We start from the raw sequence: 15,560 nt of genomic DNA, 5'->3' as shown, positions 1-15,560 counted from the left end.
GTATTTTGCATTCTTAATACACTATTCATTAAATTATTTCAGAAGATTTGTGACTTCTTTGGTGAAACCATGGTTTTTTCCATCTGGCACAAATTTTGGCTTGATGTGTTTTTCTACAGCAGCAACCTCAACATGCCACATTCTAATCACCTTGTTACTCAGCATCACTGATTAGCACAGCCCTGTAAACGCAGACTCAAATACACTCTGAGACTGTTACTCTGGACGGCTGTTGGAAGATGTTTGTTGTGTTGTTATTATGCTCCCCCGGTTTAAGCTGGAATGTTCCGTTACCCCCTTTTTCTGTATAATGGTTCTGTCTGGAATTCCCCCTCTTTCCCAGTTATCTGTCCATCACCGGTTACTCTGGAAACTCACGCCCTTTCTGTCACCCCCAAATACCCCCCTTTTATCCAGAATCTTCGGTGCTATACATGGAATTATTGGGCTGGGGACCGGGGTCCCACCTTTGAGCTCTCTCGGTTGGCTACCCGTCCCGTCACTCTGACAAAGCCCACGCTCACCGTGGGCCCCCATTCGCTGCCTGTCTGAGCTCTCCCCCTCCCGTTTCTCCTATATAACACGTGTATTCCCTCCGCCTGCTGCCTTTCGGTACGGCGGCTTCCCCTGGGTGTTATTCCACGTTCTGGAATAAAACCTGGACCGGCCCTGGTCGGAGGGACACTCTCCCATTCCTGTTCTGTGGTCCCGTGCCTTTTTTGTCCGCCTCTGGCAGAGCTGAACGCTGATCCTGCAAGCCACGGACAACGGAGCGGCTCCCGCGTGCTGAACCGAGAAACCGCGAATTTCTCCTGTTCCGTCTGCCGGCAGGCAGGAAACAGTGGCACAGGCGGGACTTTGAAAGTCACGGTTACCGCATATTTTGGCGCCCAACGTGAGGCCCCTTTGTGTTCTCTTGGCATCGCGGCGCCGGTAAGCGCCTTGCTGAGGAGAACTGCAGGACCCACGTACCGAGACAAACAGTCTCAATTGGCCGCGAAATCCCCCCGGGGGCGAATTCAGCAGCGTTTTAGCACGCTGTACTCGCTGGGGACGGGACAGCAGCTCCGAAGCACCTCAGGAGTCGTCCCGGGACAGGACACCACTTCAGACGTTTTTTTTCACTCTCGCTGGAATTCCATGAGTCTTTCTCTCCCCCTTGTCCTTTAAACCTTTTTATTCCTCGTTGCCCTGGGCGGGCAGAGGCAATTTTCGTCTTTCCTCGGCTGCGCAGCCACTCCCTTTTCAGACAGGGGCCAGCAGGGAGCTTTTCTTGATTTCTTTTTCCTTTTCCTGAAGTGGTGGGTGGTTTGAGCTGCTCTTAACATCTCTGCAATGGGTGCAAAGCAGTCAGCAGCTCAAAGGAGAGCCTTTATCCAAGTTGGGGATGTTCTTGCTGGGGGGGGGGTTTCATATTCCAAAAAGAGAGTTGAATAAATTAATAAAGTGGCTGTTTTCTCAATTTCCTGAAGTTTCCACTGACCAATTAGATAATTATAGTTTTTGGGATCTTATAACTAAGAAATTACACGACTCTGTAAAAAATGGAGAGACAAAACTGGCAAAAATCAGCTTTTGGTCCTCCCAAGTTAAAACATTATTAAAATCAGGTTCCAAATTGAGAAAACAGTCCTGTTCTTTGAGTTTGCAACCCAGTTCTCCCTCTAACCCTGATCCTAGCCCTGTCCTAATACTGGGATTCTGAGAAGAGCAGCTCGCTCCAGCAGGGCGCAGGGTGGTCATCTTTCCCCTGGCTCTTCTCAGAAATCCCAATCCCCCCGCCCTAGGAGTCCTGGCCAGACTCTTAGGGCATCTTTTCCTTTTCCCTTTCTCCTGGTTCCCAAATCCCCAGTTAAAACCTCTCAGGTTCGTTTTCAGCTCCCCTCCCAAGATGGCTCCTGTGGAGCACAAGATGGAGGGCGCCACATGGCTTTTCCCGCCCTTTTTCCATCTTCTCCCCACAATCCTTTTTGGTCAAGAAAAAACCCTTTCCTCTCTCCAGACTCCTCCTAACTTCCCTCCCCCCACCTCCATCAGCACCTCCCCCTCCTCCGGGGGGAGGGGGGAAGGGACCTGGGATCCGGAGCCGGTTTCCATCCCATCAGTGGCTCCGGTCTCATACCACCCTGAGGGTGCGGGGGGAACCCAAGCCCAGTGGACTCCCTTTCCCCACCACCAAATTAAAGATCTCTGCAAGGCCCAAAAGGATTTCTCCCGGGAGAGTGAATACTTCCAGGGGATTCTAAGGGCCACTTTAGCAGGAACGGAAGTCACTCCCTATGACCTCAAACCTTTTCTCGTGCCTCCTCAACCCCACTGAATATGAGATGTGGGAGGCGGCATGGAGAAGGGAGGTGGAGGGGATCCTTCCCTCTTTGTGGGTGAACCCCCACACGGGGCTCGATCGTAATGGTGAAGGCATCTCGGTCAAACACCTGTGTGGGGAGAGAGTTTTTGCTGACGGTCCGTTCCAGGCCAGAATCATCCCGCCTGAAGTATTACGGGAGAGCCGGAGAGCAGCAGAGAGGGCTTTTTTAAGGTTGCCATCAGGGGTGCCCCAAATTTCCTATTCAAAGATCATGCAGCAAGCTGACGAGCCATTCATTCTTTTTGTTGAGCGTCTCCGGAAAGCCATTGAATCGCAGGTGCAGGGGAAGGAGACCAGGAAAGAACTCCTAAAGGAAGTGGCCTCCACCAATGCCAATCCAGCCTGCAGGGATGCTATCTTGAGCCTGCCACTGGACTCTACTCCAACCCTGCAGCGGATGCTGGAGATCTGCACCCGCAAAGTCTCCTTGGCTTCCAGGGACCTTGACCCAAGGGCCCGACCACCGCCCAGACGCGTCACTGCTGCTGATACCTGGGATGCCACTCCAGTTGACCCTGCTCCTGCTTCCCAGATGAGCCATCCAACGCCATCCAGTACCCCTGGGCCAGTCCACAGGGGTACTTCCCCCTGCCATCTGTGTGGACAGTTAGGGCATTGGATGCCAGACTGCCCCCTGCGGAAACAGTTTTATGAGTTTAAAAGGGGGCAGGGACTTCAGGGGAACCCCCCCACCAAAAAACTACGAGCTGAGCGCAGTTCCCCCTTGCGTGCAGAAATAAGGCAGGTTCAACATCATTATGCAGGGAGGGGAAAAAGGGAAAACCGCCCGCCACCTCAACCAAATGTGACTATTTTTTACTGGACTTGTCATGCTTATCATGCCTCTGACCTATGCCTATTCTAACCACCTTTTCTAAAATTGAACCTTTCAGGCTGCAGCTGACGGAGCCACTCCATCTGAAGGACTCCGATTTTCATCTTGTGACTGTGTGCCCGGAGTGCCCAGATAACTGGGGACGGATCACCTGTGGGTATGTAGTTGTCAGAGACACAAAATTCACACCATCAGAGGTAAACATTGTCCCAGGTCTCTTGACATCAGACCTGGGGCAATTCTCAGTGGGGCTGTACTGTGTCCGCCCTCCCCTCTTCCTGCCCAAGGGACAGATTATTGCTCAGGCCATTCCAGTGCCTGAGCTAACCTGGGTCCCAGGACCGCCCTCTACACCACCTCAAGACAAACGTCCTACGGTGGCCTGGGCTCAGATCCTTGGGCAGGAGAAACCAAAAATTACTTGTCAACTCTCAAGGGGAGGAGACCAAATACACCTTAAGGGTCTTTTGAACACAGGGGCAGATGTGACGATCATTCCTTCTCAGGAATGGCCGTCGCATTGGGAATTGCAGGACGTGGCTGGTCATGTCCGTGGTGTTGGGGGCCTTCAATTGGTCAAACAATCAAAGAGCACCGTGCAAATTAAGGGGCCGGATGGGCAATTGGCGTCTATACACCCATTCATTTTGGATTATACGGAACCCCTGTGGGGGAGGGACCTCCTTGCCCAGTGGGGAGCCTGAATTGACCTACCAGTGGCTCCTCAGGTTTTTCAATTAGCGGTCGCCGCTGAGAGCTCTACCTGGAAACTGAATTGGAAATCTGACAAACCAGGTAGTGCAGTGGCCGCTCAATAAACAAAAATTGGCGGCGCTCAATAGGCTCGTCAAGGAGCAGTTACTTAAAGGCAACCTGGTGGAGACCATGTCAGAGTGGAACTCCCCAGTGTTTGTCATCAAAAAGCCAAACAAAGATAAGCGGCGGCTCCTTCACGACCTCCGACAAATTAATATATTATTGAAGATATGGGTCCCCTCGAACCCGGGATGCCGTCCCCAAAGATGCTCCCTCGAAATTGGAATCTGGCAGTTATAAATATCAAAGATTGTTTTCTCCATATTCCACTTCACCCGGACGATGCCCTGGGTTTTGCCTTCACGGTTCCTGCCATCAACCGTAAGGCCCCAAGCAAGCACTACCATTGGCGTGTTCTTCCTCAGGGGATGAAGAACAGCCCTGTGATTTGCCAGTGGTATGTCACTTCCTTGCTGTCCCCCATTCGTGCAGCCGCCGAGGATGCAATAATGTATCATTATATGGATGACATCCTCGTTTGTGCTCCGACCGACAACATACTCACACACGTGCTTGACCTGACAATCGATGCATTCATTGCTGCAGGGTTCGAGCTTCAGCAGGACAAAATTCAAAAGATGCCACCCTGGAAGTATCTGGGTTTGGAGATAAATAAGCGGACCATTGTTCCGCAAAAATTGGTTATTCGTACAAATATCAAGACCTTGGCAGATGCCCATCAGCTGTGTGGGTCTTTGAACTGGGTAAGGCCTTGGCTGGGTATTCCTACTGATGTCCTAGCCCCTCTTTTCAATTTATTGAAAGGGGGAGAGGAGCTTAGCTCTCCTAGGGCCCTTACTCCAGAGGCTCAGGCAGCACTGGAAAAAATCCAGCAATCCACTTCGGCCAGGCAGGCCCACAGATACCAACCGGGTCTGCCGTTCAAATTTATCATCTTAGGGAAATTGCCACACCTCCACGGGGTGATTTTCAATGGGACAATTCTATCAAAGGCAAGGACCGAGGCTTGGAGGACCGCCTCTTGATCATAAAGCGGGTTTTCCTCAGCCACCACAGGTCCAAAAGGATGACACAGCCATCAGAGCTGATGGCAGAATTCATCAGAAAAGCAAGATCACGGATCAGGGAGTTGGTGGGGTGTGACTTTGAATGCATCCACATTCCAATTAAATTAGAGTCGGGCCAATTCAAAAAAAAAACCTTTGATAAACTTCTCAAGATTAATGAAATATTGCAATTTGCACTGGACAGTTACACCGGCCAAATTGCAGTTGATCAGCCGGCCCACAAATTGTTTATTCAAGAATTCTCATTATCATTAAAAAGAATTCAGAGCCGAAACCCTTTGGAGGCAGTGACTGTGTTTACCGACACGTCTGGAGCATCCCACAAGTCAGTAATGACTTGGAAGGATCCTCAAACTCAGCGGTGGGAGGCCGATGTTGCCAAGGTGGAAGGTTCTCCACAAGTAGCTGAGTTGGACGCTGTTGTCAGGACCTTCGAGAGGTTCTCTGAACCATTCAATCTTGTAACTGATTCAGCATATGTCGCTGGTGTAGTGTCCAGAGCTGAAGAAGCAGTTCTTCAAGAGGTGTCCAACATTCCCCTATTTAACTTGCTCTCAAAATTGGTAAAACTGATCTCCCACCAAGAGCAACCTTTCTTGGTGATGCGTGTCAGGTCACACACTGATCTGCCGGGGTTCATTGCAGAGGGCAATCGAAGAGCTGATGCCCTGGCATCTCCTGTTCAGATGGCCCCGCTCCCAGATCTGTTTGGTCAAGCTAAGATCAGCCACCAGCAGTTCCATCAGAATGCCCCTGGCCTGGTTCGTCAGTTCCAGCTCACACGTGAACAGGCCAAGGAGATCGTGGCTACATATCCACAGTGCCAGTCCCATGAGCTCCCATCACTCAGCTCTGGAGCTAACCCCCAAGGTCTTTCTAGCTGCGAGGTGTGGCAAATGGATGTTACACATATCCCTTCTTTCGGCCAGTTGAGTTATGTACACGTTTCAGTGGACACTTTCTCCAGTGCAGTCTACGCCTCCACCCACACAGGTGAGAAGGCAGCTGACGCCAAAAAACATCTTGTGCAGGCGTTTGCTGTCCTGGGCATCCCCAAGGTCATCAAAACCGACAATGGCCCAGCATACAAGTCAGGGAACTGCGAAGTTTCCTGCAGCAATGGGGAACAGAGCACAAAACAGGCATCCCCTATTTCCCAACAGGCCAAGCCGTGGTGGAGAGGACCCACCAGAGCCTTAAAAGGGTTTTAGAGCAACAACATACGGCTGTGAAGGTGGAATCTCCCCATGTCCGTCTCGCAAAAGCACTTTTCACTATCAACTTTCTAAACTGTTCCTTTGAGAATTTAAATCCTCCAATAGTGCAACACTTCGGGCAACACAACCAGCTGCAGCTGAAAGCCAGGCCTCTGGTCCTAGTTAAGGACCCGGAGACCTGGAAAACAGAAGGGCCTTTCGACCTGGTCACCTGGGGGAGGGGATATGCTTGCGTGTCCACTCCCTCGGGGCTTAAGTGGGTACCATCGAAGTGGGTCAGGCCCTTCCTTCCAAAAAAGGCACCAAAGGTTGGAGGCGTGGCACAGGTTGAGGAGGCTTGTTGGAAGAAGAGGAGGCAGAAACCCTTTTCCCTTGACCTTGATGTCCTCTAAGTTTCCCTTTGGGCAGAACCAAAATTTTAAGTTCACCTTTTCACCCTGTTTTCTTTGATGTTTCAGTGACACCCCATTCAAATGGCCTTCTCTCCATCTACCATCCTGCTGCTGGTGACAGTACTCGGGTCCCACTTTCCACCTTCAGGCACACCTGGATTGTCCCTCAGACCAAAGCCAATAAACATCAGACTGGCTGGGGGACATCTTTTCAGGATGGGGCTTTTCAGACTGGATGAAGTCAATTCTAAAAACTGTTCTGTTGGTTCTTTTTATTTTAGTTGTAGTTTTAGTTGCTTGTTCTACAATTTGGAGTCTGATTAAGAGACTGCTGGGTAGGATTGTTCCTACCCTAGAGGTAAACCAGGTGGTGGCTCTGAGACCGTACAGAGAAGCGGAAGCTTTGAAATCGGATCAATCGGAGGCCTCCTCAGCCGTGGATGACGACCAATGGGCTTCTGCACCTTGCAGCCACCTCTCGTTCAGAGATTCCATCCCGGACTCAAGCTGCCTTAGTCAGACTCAGTTCACCTCATTATAAGTTTTTTTTTTTTTTTTTTTTAAACAAAAAACGGGGAGATGTTGTGTTGTGTTATTATGCTCCCCCGGTTTAAGCTGGAATGTTCCGTTACCCCCTTTTTCTGTATAATGGTTCTGTCTGGAATTCCCCCTCTTTCCCAGTTATCTGTCCATCACCAGTTACCTTGGAAACTCACGCCCTTTCTGTCACCCCCAAATACCCCCCTTTTATCCAGAATCTTCGGTGCTATACATGGAATTATTGGGCTGGGGACCGGGGTCCCACCTTTGAGCTCTCTCGGTTGGCTACCCGTCCCGTCACTCTGACAAAGCCCACGCTCACCGTGGGCCCCCATTCGCTGCCTGTCTGAGCTCTCCCCCTCCTGTTTCTCCTATATAACACGTGTATTCCCTCCGCCCACCGCCCTTCGGTACGGCGGCTTCCCCTGGGTGTTATTCCACGTTCTGGAATAAAACCTGGACTGGCCCTGGTCGGAGGGACACTCTCCCATTCCTGTTCTGTGGTCCCGTGCCTTTTTTGTCCGCCTCTGGCAGAGCTGAACGCTGATCCTGCAAGCCACGGACAACGGAGCGGCTCCCGCGCGCTGAACCGAGAAACCGCGAATTTCTCCTGTTCCGTCTGCTGGCAGGCAGGAAACAGTGGCGCAGGCGGGACTTTTAAAGTCACAGTTACCGCAGATGTTCACACTGTTTTTTGTCAGTATCACACATACACAATGTTTCACAGTGCTGTCCATTTAATTATAGAAAAAAATAATACAGCAAGCTCTTATATTTGTTCCAAAGACCCCTGCATGCCCTATTACTCCAATGCCCCAGTTCTGCAAAGGAACATGCTCTGCATTACCACTACACATACTCTGTGGAGTTTTTTTAACAAAGCTTTCTAATCCAGAAGAGACTACTGCATCCAATCTGTCCATAGAGTCCCAAAACCCAAAACATGCCTCACTAAAGAGGCACTGGACTAGTTCAGCTTGCTGACTTCATCCTCTCTCTGCCTGTTATCTCTTACCATACATTAAAAAACATAAGAATGAATGTCTGGGGGAAAAAAGGGCAGAAAATTATCATGCAAATGACTAGCATCAACCAGACTGCCTGACACCTGGAGCCTCCATGCACAAGAAAAACCAACCAGACTGCATTTGTGATTCCTGTGGTAATCACTGGTCCAGAAAGGAGCAGCTATGCATGACTTACTGGGGTAAGGGCTAGAACAAACAAAATAAATCAGTCATTTCTGACTGAGCCATTAGGCAGACACTGGTGGCCATAACAAGGCAGTGCAACCCAGCCCAAGGTGGAAGTGGTAGCCAAGTCTCAGTGGTGCTCCCTCTGCAACACAACTGTCCACTGCTTCCAAGCAGAAGCAGAGCTAGCAGAGGCTTCCCCAGAACAGCTCCTGGGACACAATCTCAGATGCTTTCACCTTTCTCCAAATCTGGACAGCACAAAGTCTTCCATAATGAAGCTCCTGCATTCCTTCAGAAACCAATTCCCTTTTCCCGACTAAAAAACTATCCAAAAAATCCCACCACATGCTTTACCCATTGCCCAAACACTAACAAAACCTGTAACTAAACAGTATCATTATTCAGTCCTTAACACTTACTAATCTTTCCAATGGTCCTCCTAGTGTTTTCACCAAAAAATGGAAATACCTGTAACCCTGCATCAGGGTGCCACTGATTCAAAGGGACTACCCACTTCATGGTGCAAAGTATCACACACAGAAATTCAAGTTTACCTGAGACTACTTCCTGATTCCAGAAAATCATAACATCACTTGGAAAGTGATGTTATGTACAAACTTTGTACTGTACAAACTTTGCCAGCCTTTACCCTTATCAGTTAATATCCTCTACCATGTTTGTTTAGCCCAAAGTTTAATATCACTTTTAATAACTCAACTAGAAAACTAGGAAGCAATTGTCTCCACAAGCTGAAGAACCAATTGTACCTCTTTCACTATTAGCTCTAATAAACCTACTCTCTCACCAGAAAGCAGCTTTGCTATTCTGAAACAAAGCAGAAGAAGTTACTACATTTCAAAATCACTACTCTTGCAAAACAGAGGCATTTGTCAGACTACTTTGCGTGACTTTCATTCTTTTCCTGGGGACCAGCTCGTACAGGTGCTGCACGAATCTGCACGTAACCCCCAGGGTAAAGCTAAAATTCTATGTCCTCCAAGAGGCAGTTTTCCCCTTTGGCTCCAGAGAGGCAAGGCCAGTCACTGTCTTACAGACTTGTACAGTCTTTACAGAGGAACAGACTCTGTTTAAAACAACATTTTACATAAATGAACCTGGGTGGGCTATTTTAACACATTACTTGCAAGAGCTGATGTCAAAAGATTTTCATTTTTTTGTTTAACAAAATGGTTTTCAGCTTATTTTCAATACTTGTTTATGCCCTCCCACTGTTCTGGTAAGCACTGTTTCTTGTTTTCAATAATTCTTGAAATCCTGGAAGACTGAAACAGTTTGTACATTAACAAAAGTAATATATCTTAATAGCACATAATGTGAATAAGCTTAGCTTACTGAATAAAGAATAGCCTGGAATAATGAAGCATTGTAATTTTAAGACTTCCCTAACTTTTCACTTCACCAGCAAACAAGTTTGACAATGTACAAGCTCAAAAATACCATGACTTAGAAAAATTCAAGCAGCCCAGCTGACCTGCAGCTGATAAACTGTAGTAGCCCATCAAATGCACAAGTATTTATAAACAGGAACAGGGCCTGGGATGCAGCAGGAGAGAAGCAATTCTGCAACTTTTGGGAGAAAAATATTTTTATGGGCATCAGTGTTTATCAAAGCAAGATTTTAGCAGAAATTAAAATAAGTACGAATTATAATAAGACAAACATTAGATAAAAGCCTGAAAGAGAAGATCAAAGAAAACCATAGGAGATAAGTGTCTTAAAAATAATTTATGTTTGCTGTCTATCTGAAAAACATTAATTCAGTTAATCAAAACATCACAGCTGCTGGCAGACAAAACACTCCTTTATTCCAGTGGGAAAGTATGGTGCTTCAGGAATAGAGAATGACCAAATTAGTAACAGGAAGAGAGGATAAAACAGGCTAAAAATAACATACTAAGATCCGAACATCCTATTATATTTTCCATGATACATACTACATATTCCAACGCTAAGTAGTTACTTGGGAATAAACCAAGTAATCAAATCAAGTTACATACAGAAAACATGGAACTGGATGAAACTGACATGAAAGTATGCATTTTTATTTTTAAGTGTTTATGAACTTCAGTAAAAGAAACAGAACAGTAAAAGTTCAACAGTGCTAAGCGTAACTTCTTATCTCCTGCTGTTTTGTTCAAATTTGAGACAAATTTGGAAAGAAAAATCTCTCCTCACTGAGAGCTACTATAATTATACTACAACAGAACCAAAAAGATTAACTGTCATTTAGACACTCATACAAAACCTTAAGATGGATCTTGGAATTGCACTTACATACCGCCAGTCAATTTTCACTAAAGGAAGAAAAGAAAATCTAAGAAAGACACATAAGAACTACTATTAGCACAATATTTCAATACATAAGAGAAGAAAGGCTCTCTTTTATCTCATCATTCAAGCACAATTCAACAGGCATCAAAATCCATGCAGATTGAGCACATCACACCCTGTGTGCAAAATGACTTATTTTCCTCTTTTAGATGAAGTTGACAAAGGTTTGATGTGTTACACTGACAAGAACTGATGCTGATGCCACTGTAGCAACAATAATAATTCACAGGCAAGTAGGCTGCAGCTAGAATGCAGGTGAGATCAGAGTCCATCTGAGCAATTTCAGATTTCAAAAACATCCACTGAAGGAACGCTACAAGAACTTAAAAGAATCACCATTTATATTTTATTAATTTTTAAGAGGTTAAACCAAACATACATGACAACAATCAGCCTGGCTTACTTAAGATACTAAATTATCTTTTATATTGTAATCAAGCAGCTCAAAATAAAAAAAATTACCTTATTTCATTGTCATAGTGTTAGCAGATTTGAAAAAAGCACTAATACATATACAAAATGAAGTAAACCATACCTTTAGCCACAGCTTCTTTATACTTTTCTTTGGCAGAATTTACTTCTTTTATTAGTTGCCTGTAGCTAGATTTAAGTTTCTCTAGTTCTGTCTTTGTGACCTTTAAAAAAGGGAAATATTAAAAGCATTAAAAATACTTATTCACAACACATTAAAAAATAGCATTAGTAAAACAGAATTAACATAATTTATTATCCAAAATAAGGATGTTACACTTTCAACTGGACTGAGAAAATCTTAAAAGGATATTACATGGTGCAAATTACATGGTGTACATTACATGGTGCGAAATCAAAATCAATAAATGCATGGAATTAAGTAAGAGGCCTAAGACACAAATCCCCATTCACATCAATGTAATTAAAAATATTTAGAAAATCCAGCTAATCATCAACAATATTCTATTCCAATTACAAGGAAAAAAGTCAAAAAGATGCTTAACAAATCATACTGGCTTAGAATGTCCTATGCATAGGAAGGAATTTCTTTTGTACCTAATAAAAAGCAAAATTTTTAGACATTATACTTCCTACAATTGACTAAGGAACAGTAACTTGGCATTAAATAATCTATCAATGGTAAAATTTAAACCCTTAAAAGGAAAACCAAACCCAATAACCAAAAAACCCAAACAAAAACCCAACTACAGAAGCAACTAACCAAATAAGAAACATCTACCATGAAACTGAGCACTGAACACAACATTTTTGATCACAAAATTAAAGTTTTCTCTTCTACCGCCAGCATTCATTTAGTGTGTGACAAAACTAGTGCACTGTTCAGAAACAATCCCAAATAATGAACTTGCAAACAAAACCAGCCATCACAATACCAAATCACCTACCATATATTGTAAGAAAAACAAAAAAATCTAACAAAAAAAAAATCCAACAGAATAACAGACATCAATTGGAGATTCATGGAAGAGAAATTATTTACTACTTTTAATGGAAGTGCTCCTCTCAGTGAATGTGTAGAAAATAAGTTCATTCTACTGAAAAATTGTTCCTCTTGCAGCTGGCAGGAAGAAGGCTGAAGTTCACAATTTTCCCTTTTTTTCATGATGCAAGGCCCAGATAACACTACTTTCATCAACATCTGAAAACTTAATGAAATTCCTTAAAGATCCAACAAAGTGCTGTCAACAGCTTCTATTTTTGGGCCAACTGTACAATATTTAATTTGAAGGCAGAACCTTTTCTCCACATCAATCACATATACTCATCTCATATTTCTACAATCTGTTAATTATACACATCTGCTGTTATGTACCAATAGACGCAATATAGGAGAAATAACTTTATGACAATTTGTATTTAAAGACATCATCACAAATGGAGAAAAAGATGCAATTAGGAAGTAATTAAGACCTAAATAATAAGAACGGCTTCTCTTACAGAAAACTGAAAAATAAAACAGGGCACTAGCATTAGGAAACCTTTATAATAACTACATTATGATTCTTAATCTAGATTGTGTTTTTCCAACAGATAAAACCAACACCAAGAGCATGTTCCCAAAGAACACTTAAGGAATTAAGACAGTCAAGGATTACTTTAAGCTCCATTTTTATTTCAAAAGGTCTTACCCACTTAATTAGCACAGTACTCTACTTTTTTCCCTTCAAATTTCATGAAGAAAGAAAATTATTCAACATCTTAATGGAAACTGGAATAAATCTACAAGATACAAGTCCATTACATTTGTGCAAAAGCCATGTTATTTACTATTCTCAAGAATCTGTCCCATAAGATTCGTCATTGTAGAGGTGTGTAGAATAAGAAAGGATGACATACATCCATTTCAACTAAACACATTTTTATGCCATCTTATCCTAAAAATAGGAGCTGTACAGACACTGATGTCACAAACTTTGCGTACTGTATTGATATATAATTGCCATTTTACCTCTGTGCATAACATAATCAGAAATAATACCACAGAACATCAGAAGTCTTTTGAATTTCAGGGAATCATTCTTAAAGTGCTCCAGGTACATAAAACCTTGAACAGTGTCAGCTAACAATAGGAGAACACTATTCAAATACTTCTTTGCAAATTCAGGAAGGGGAAAAAAAGAAAACAACCCCAAAAAACCTTTAACCAAACAACAATGCAAGCTTAATCAGCAGGATGCAAAATACTTTCATGGCTATGCAACCCATAATAAAATAAAGTTAATATGGTTTGTAATAGTCATTTGGCAAGTGCTCAGTATGCATTATGGTTTTTTGGAGAAGTCTTATTTTAAAAAACAATTTTATAAGAGGCTCTATTAGAGTTTAGCCTATTAACAGAAAACAAAACATTGCATAGTCTCTTTTCAAAGTATACCTGAGCTTACAGCACTCTTACTCCATTCTGCCTTTCTTTCTTATCTTTCTTTTTCTCTTTCTGCAGTTCTTTATAACTAAATAATTCTATTATTTCTAACACATGCTACCAGTTTTTCCTCTTCTTCCTCTGACTTTTTGAGGTGCACCAATTCATAAGTAGCAGTAAGTGGTTATTTGGCTTGAAGTTTTATCAGATAATCACAGCCTACTGACCATGCATCAAAAAAGACATCCCCATAGTCCCTTCCTGAGGAAGATGCCAAGATTCTAGCATATTATGGAAGCAATCTTATTAGAGCCAATGTATTTAACTTTAAATAGTCTTAGTTTAAATACAGAATAGCTCCAAATTCTTCTCAGAACTGGCCCAAGAATCTTTTACTCATCAATCCATGACAGTGTTACTGCTTTACTCAGATGTTACATTTTAATTACACTACTTCAAATCCCAAATTCTCTGCTGGAAGAAAGAAGAAACAGTGCTTTTCCTTCTCTCAGTAGACCTTTCAGACTATGGCTCTGATTTTTGACATCTGTAGCTAAACTTCCCCCAGAGCATCTGAAACTGTGATTTCTGTCAGCTTTACTGACAAGATACAGCACTTTGAACACAAGCACAATAACAGACATGTCATGGAAAACACTCTGAAGAGTTTTACCGGAAGTCTCAATGTTTAGTTTACACCTGCTTTATATTTTAGAACAGGGACTAGAACCCTGTCCCCTCCCAAAAGAGTATGGACTGCCAAGAGCACTCATTAAGAACAGTTTACAGTGCCCTGGTCCCATGAATGTCTAAAGTGGAATTAGAACAGGAAAAGAGATGGAATAGAGAAGTGTCACACAAGAATTCATTATCCTCTACTAGAATTACATTTCCAGTTCCATCTGTCCATGGAAATTCATAGGGAAGAAACCTTTCCATCTTTGTCTTTCCTACTAGCTGATAAGGCAATCTGTGTAGAAAATGATTAAAATTTAAGCTAAGCATTCTACATATCACCCACTACTCTTTTACCACAGCATGAACAAAACCCAAAAAACCCACTCTTAATTTAATATTTTTAAATATAGAGAATTATAATCAACTTATCAAGCACAAATGAATAAAATACCTTGTACATCTCCGCTTCAATTTGCTGATGAACACCTACAAAACTCTTCTTAACTTGCTGCTTATCTTTGATCATCATTGTAAGCCTATGCAAGGGCCCAGAATTAAGATCCTCTGCATGTGTCTTCATTATTTTGCTCAGCTGTTCTGTTTGCTGTACCACAAGCAACCAAGACTATAAAAAAGTCAGAACAGAAAAGCACTTATTTATTTCAGCTCACAATAACCACACAGTTAATAAGAACTGTGGGAAAAGATGTATCACTGTTTAAAAAAATTCAGTAGAGCAATTAATTTTAAGCTTACCCAAATGCATTCGAGATCCTCCTGCAACAGCAAAATCATGCTTCAATCTCACTCATAAAATCATAAAAAAGCACCAGAGAGAAAAATACAGTATTTAATATTCACCCTTCAGCATTGTCATAGTATTTCTCTACACCAAAGAAAGCACTGCAGCCTTATTTTTTTTAAATATACCCCCAACATCCCTGAGAACCATGTTCCAACATCCTTTGTCTTCCAGTTTCCCCCTACAGTTGCTCTGCCCAAGCTGACTTCCACCTTTGTCTGAATACCTGACAGCAATATGCATTTGAGGGTTGGTGGTTTAAGAGGACACCATTACATCAGCTGCTTCACAGAGCAGCATCAGTCAGTCCACCAGTATCAAAGCACAGACACAACACCCATCTGTCACTGTAACCCAGCATCCTTCTGTACCCTTGCTTTAATAGCTTCCTCGGACATTCTGTCAGTTTTCAGGACTGCTTAATGTGCTGTGAGTGGCTTTGAATACAGATACACATCTACAGATATCAGAGACACAAA

General features: G+C 43.5%; 1 protein-coding gene across 2 annotated transcripts in view; it reads right to left on the bottom strand.

Moving 5' to 3' along the window:
• The window catches only part of FER (FER tyrosine kinase), a 155,801-nt gene that overhangs the window by 129,910 nt on the left and 10,331 nt on the right, over positions 1 to 15,560 (bottom strand). For both annotated transcript variants that reach the window (XM_036402568.2, XM_054518197.1), the window contains exons 4-5: positions 14,731 to 14,904; positions 11,280 to 11,379 (exon numbers count right to left, since the gene is read on the bottom strand). In XM_036402568.2, the coding sequence (XP_036258461.1) occupies positions 11,280 to 11,379; positions 14,731 to 14,904 (274 nt within the window). The remainder of the gene's footprint in view (positions 1 to 11,279; positions 11,380 to 14,730; positions 14,905 to 15,560) is intronic.

The sequence above is a fragment of the Molothrus ater genome (assembly GCF_012460135.2).
Source record: "Molothrus ater isolate BHLD 08-10-18 breed brown headed cowbird chromosome Z unlocalized genomic scaffold, BPBGC_Mater_1.1 matZ_random_MA35, whole genome shotgun sequence".
Taxonomy (NCBI): domain Eukaryota; kingdom Metazoa; phylum Chordata; class Aves; order Passeriformes; family Icteridae; genus Molothrus; species Molothrus ater.
Note: the sequence above shows the minus strand (reverse complement) of the source record. Positions and strands in the feature narration are given on the sequence as shown.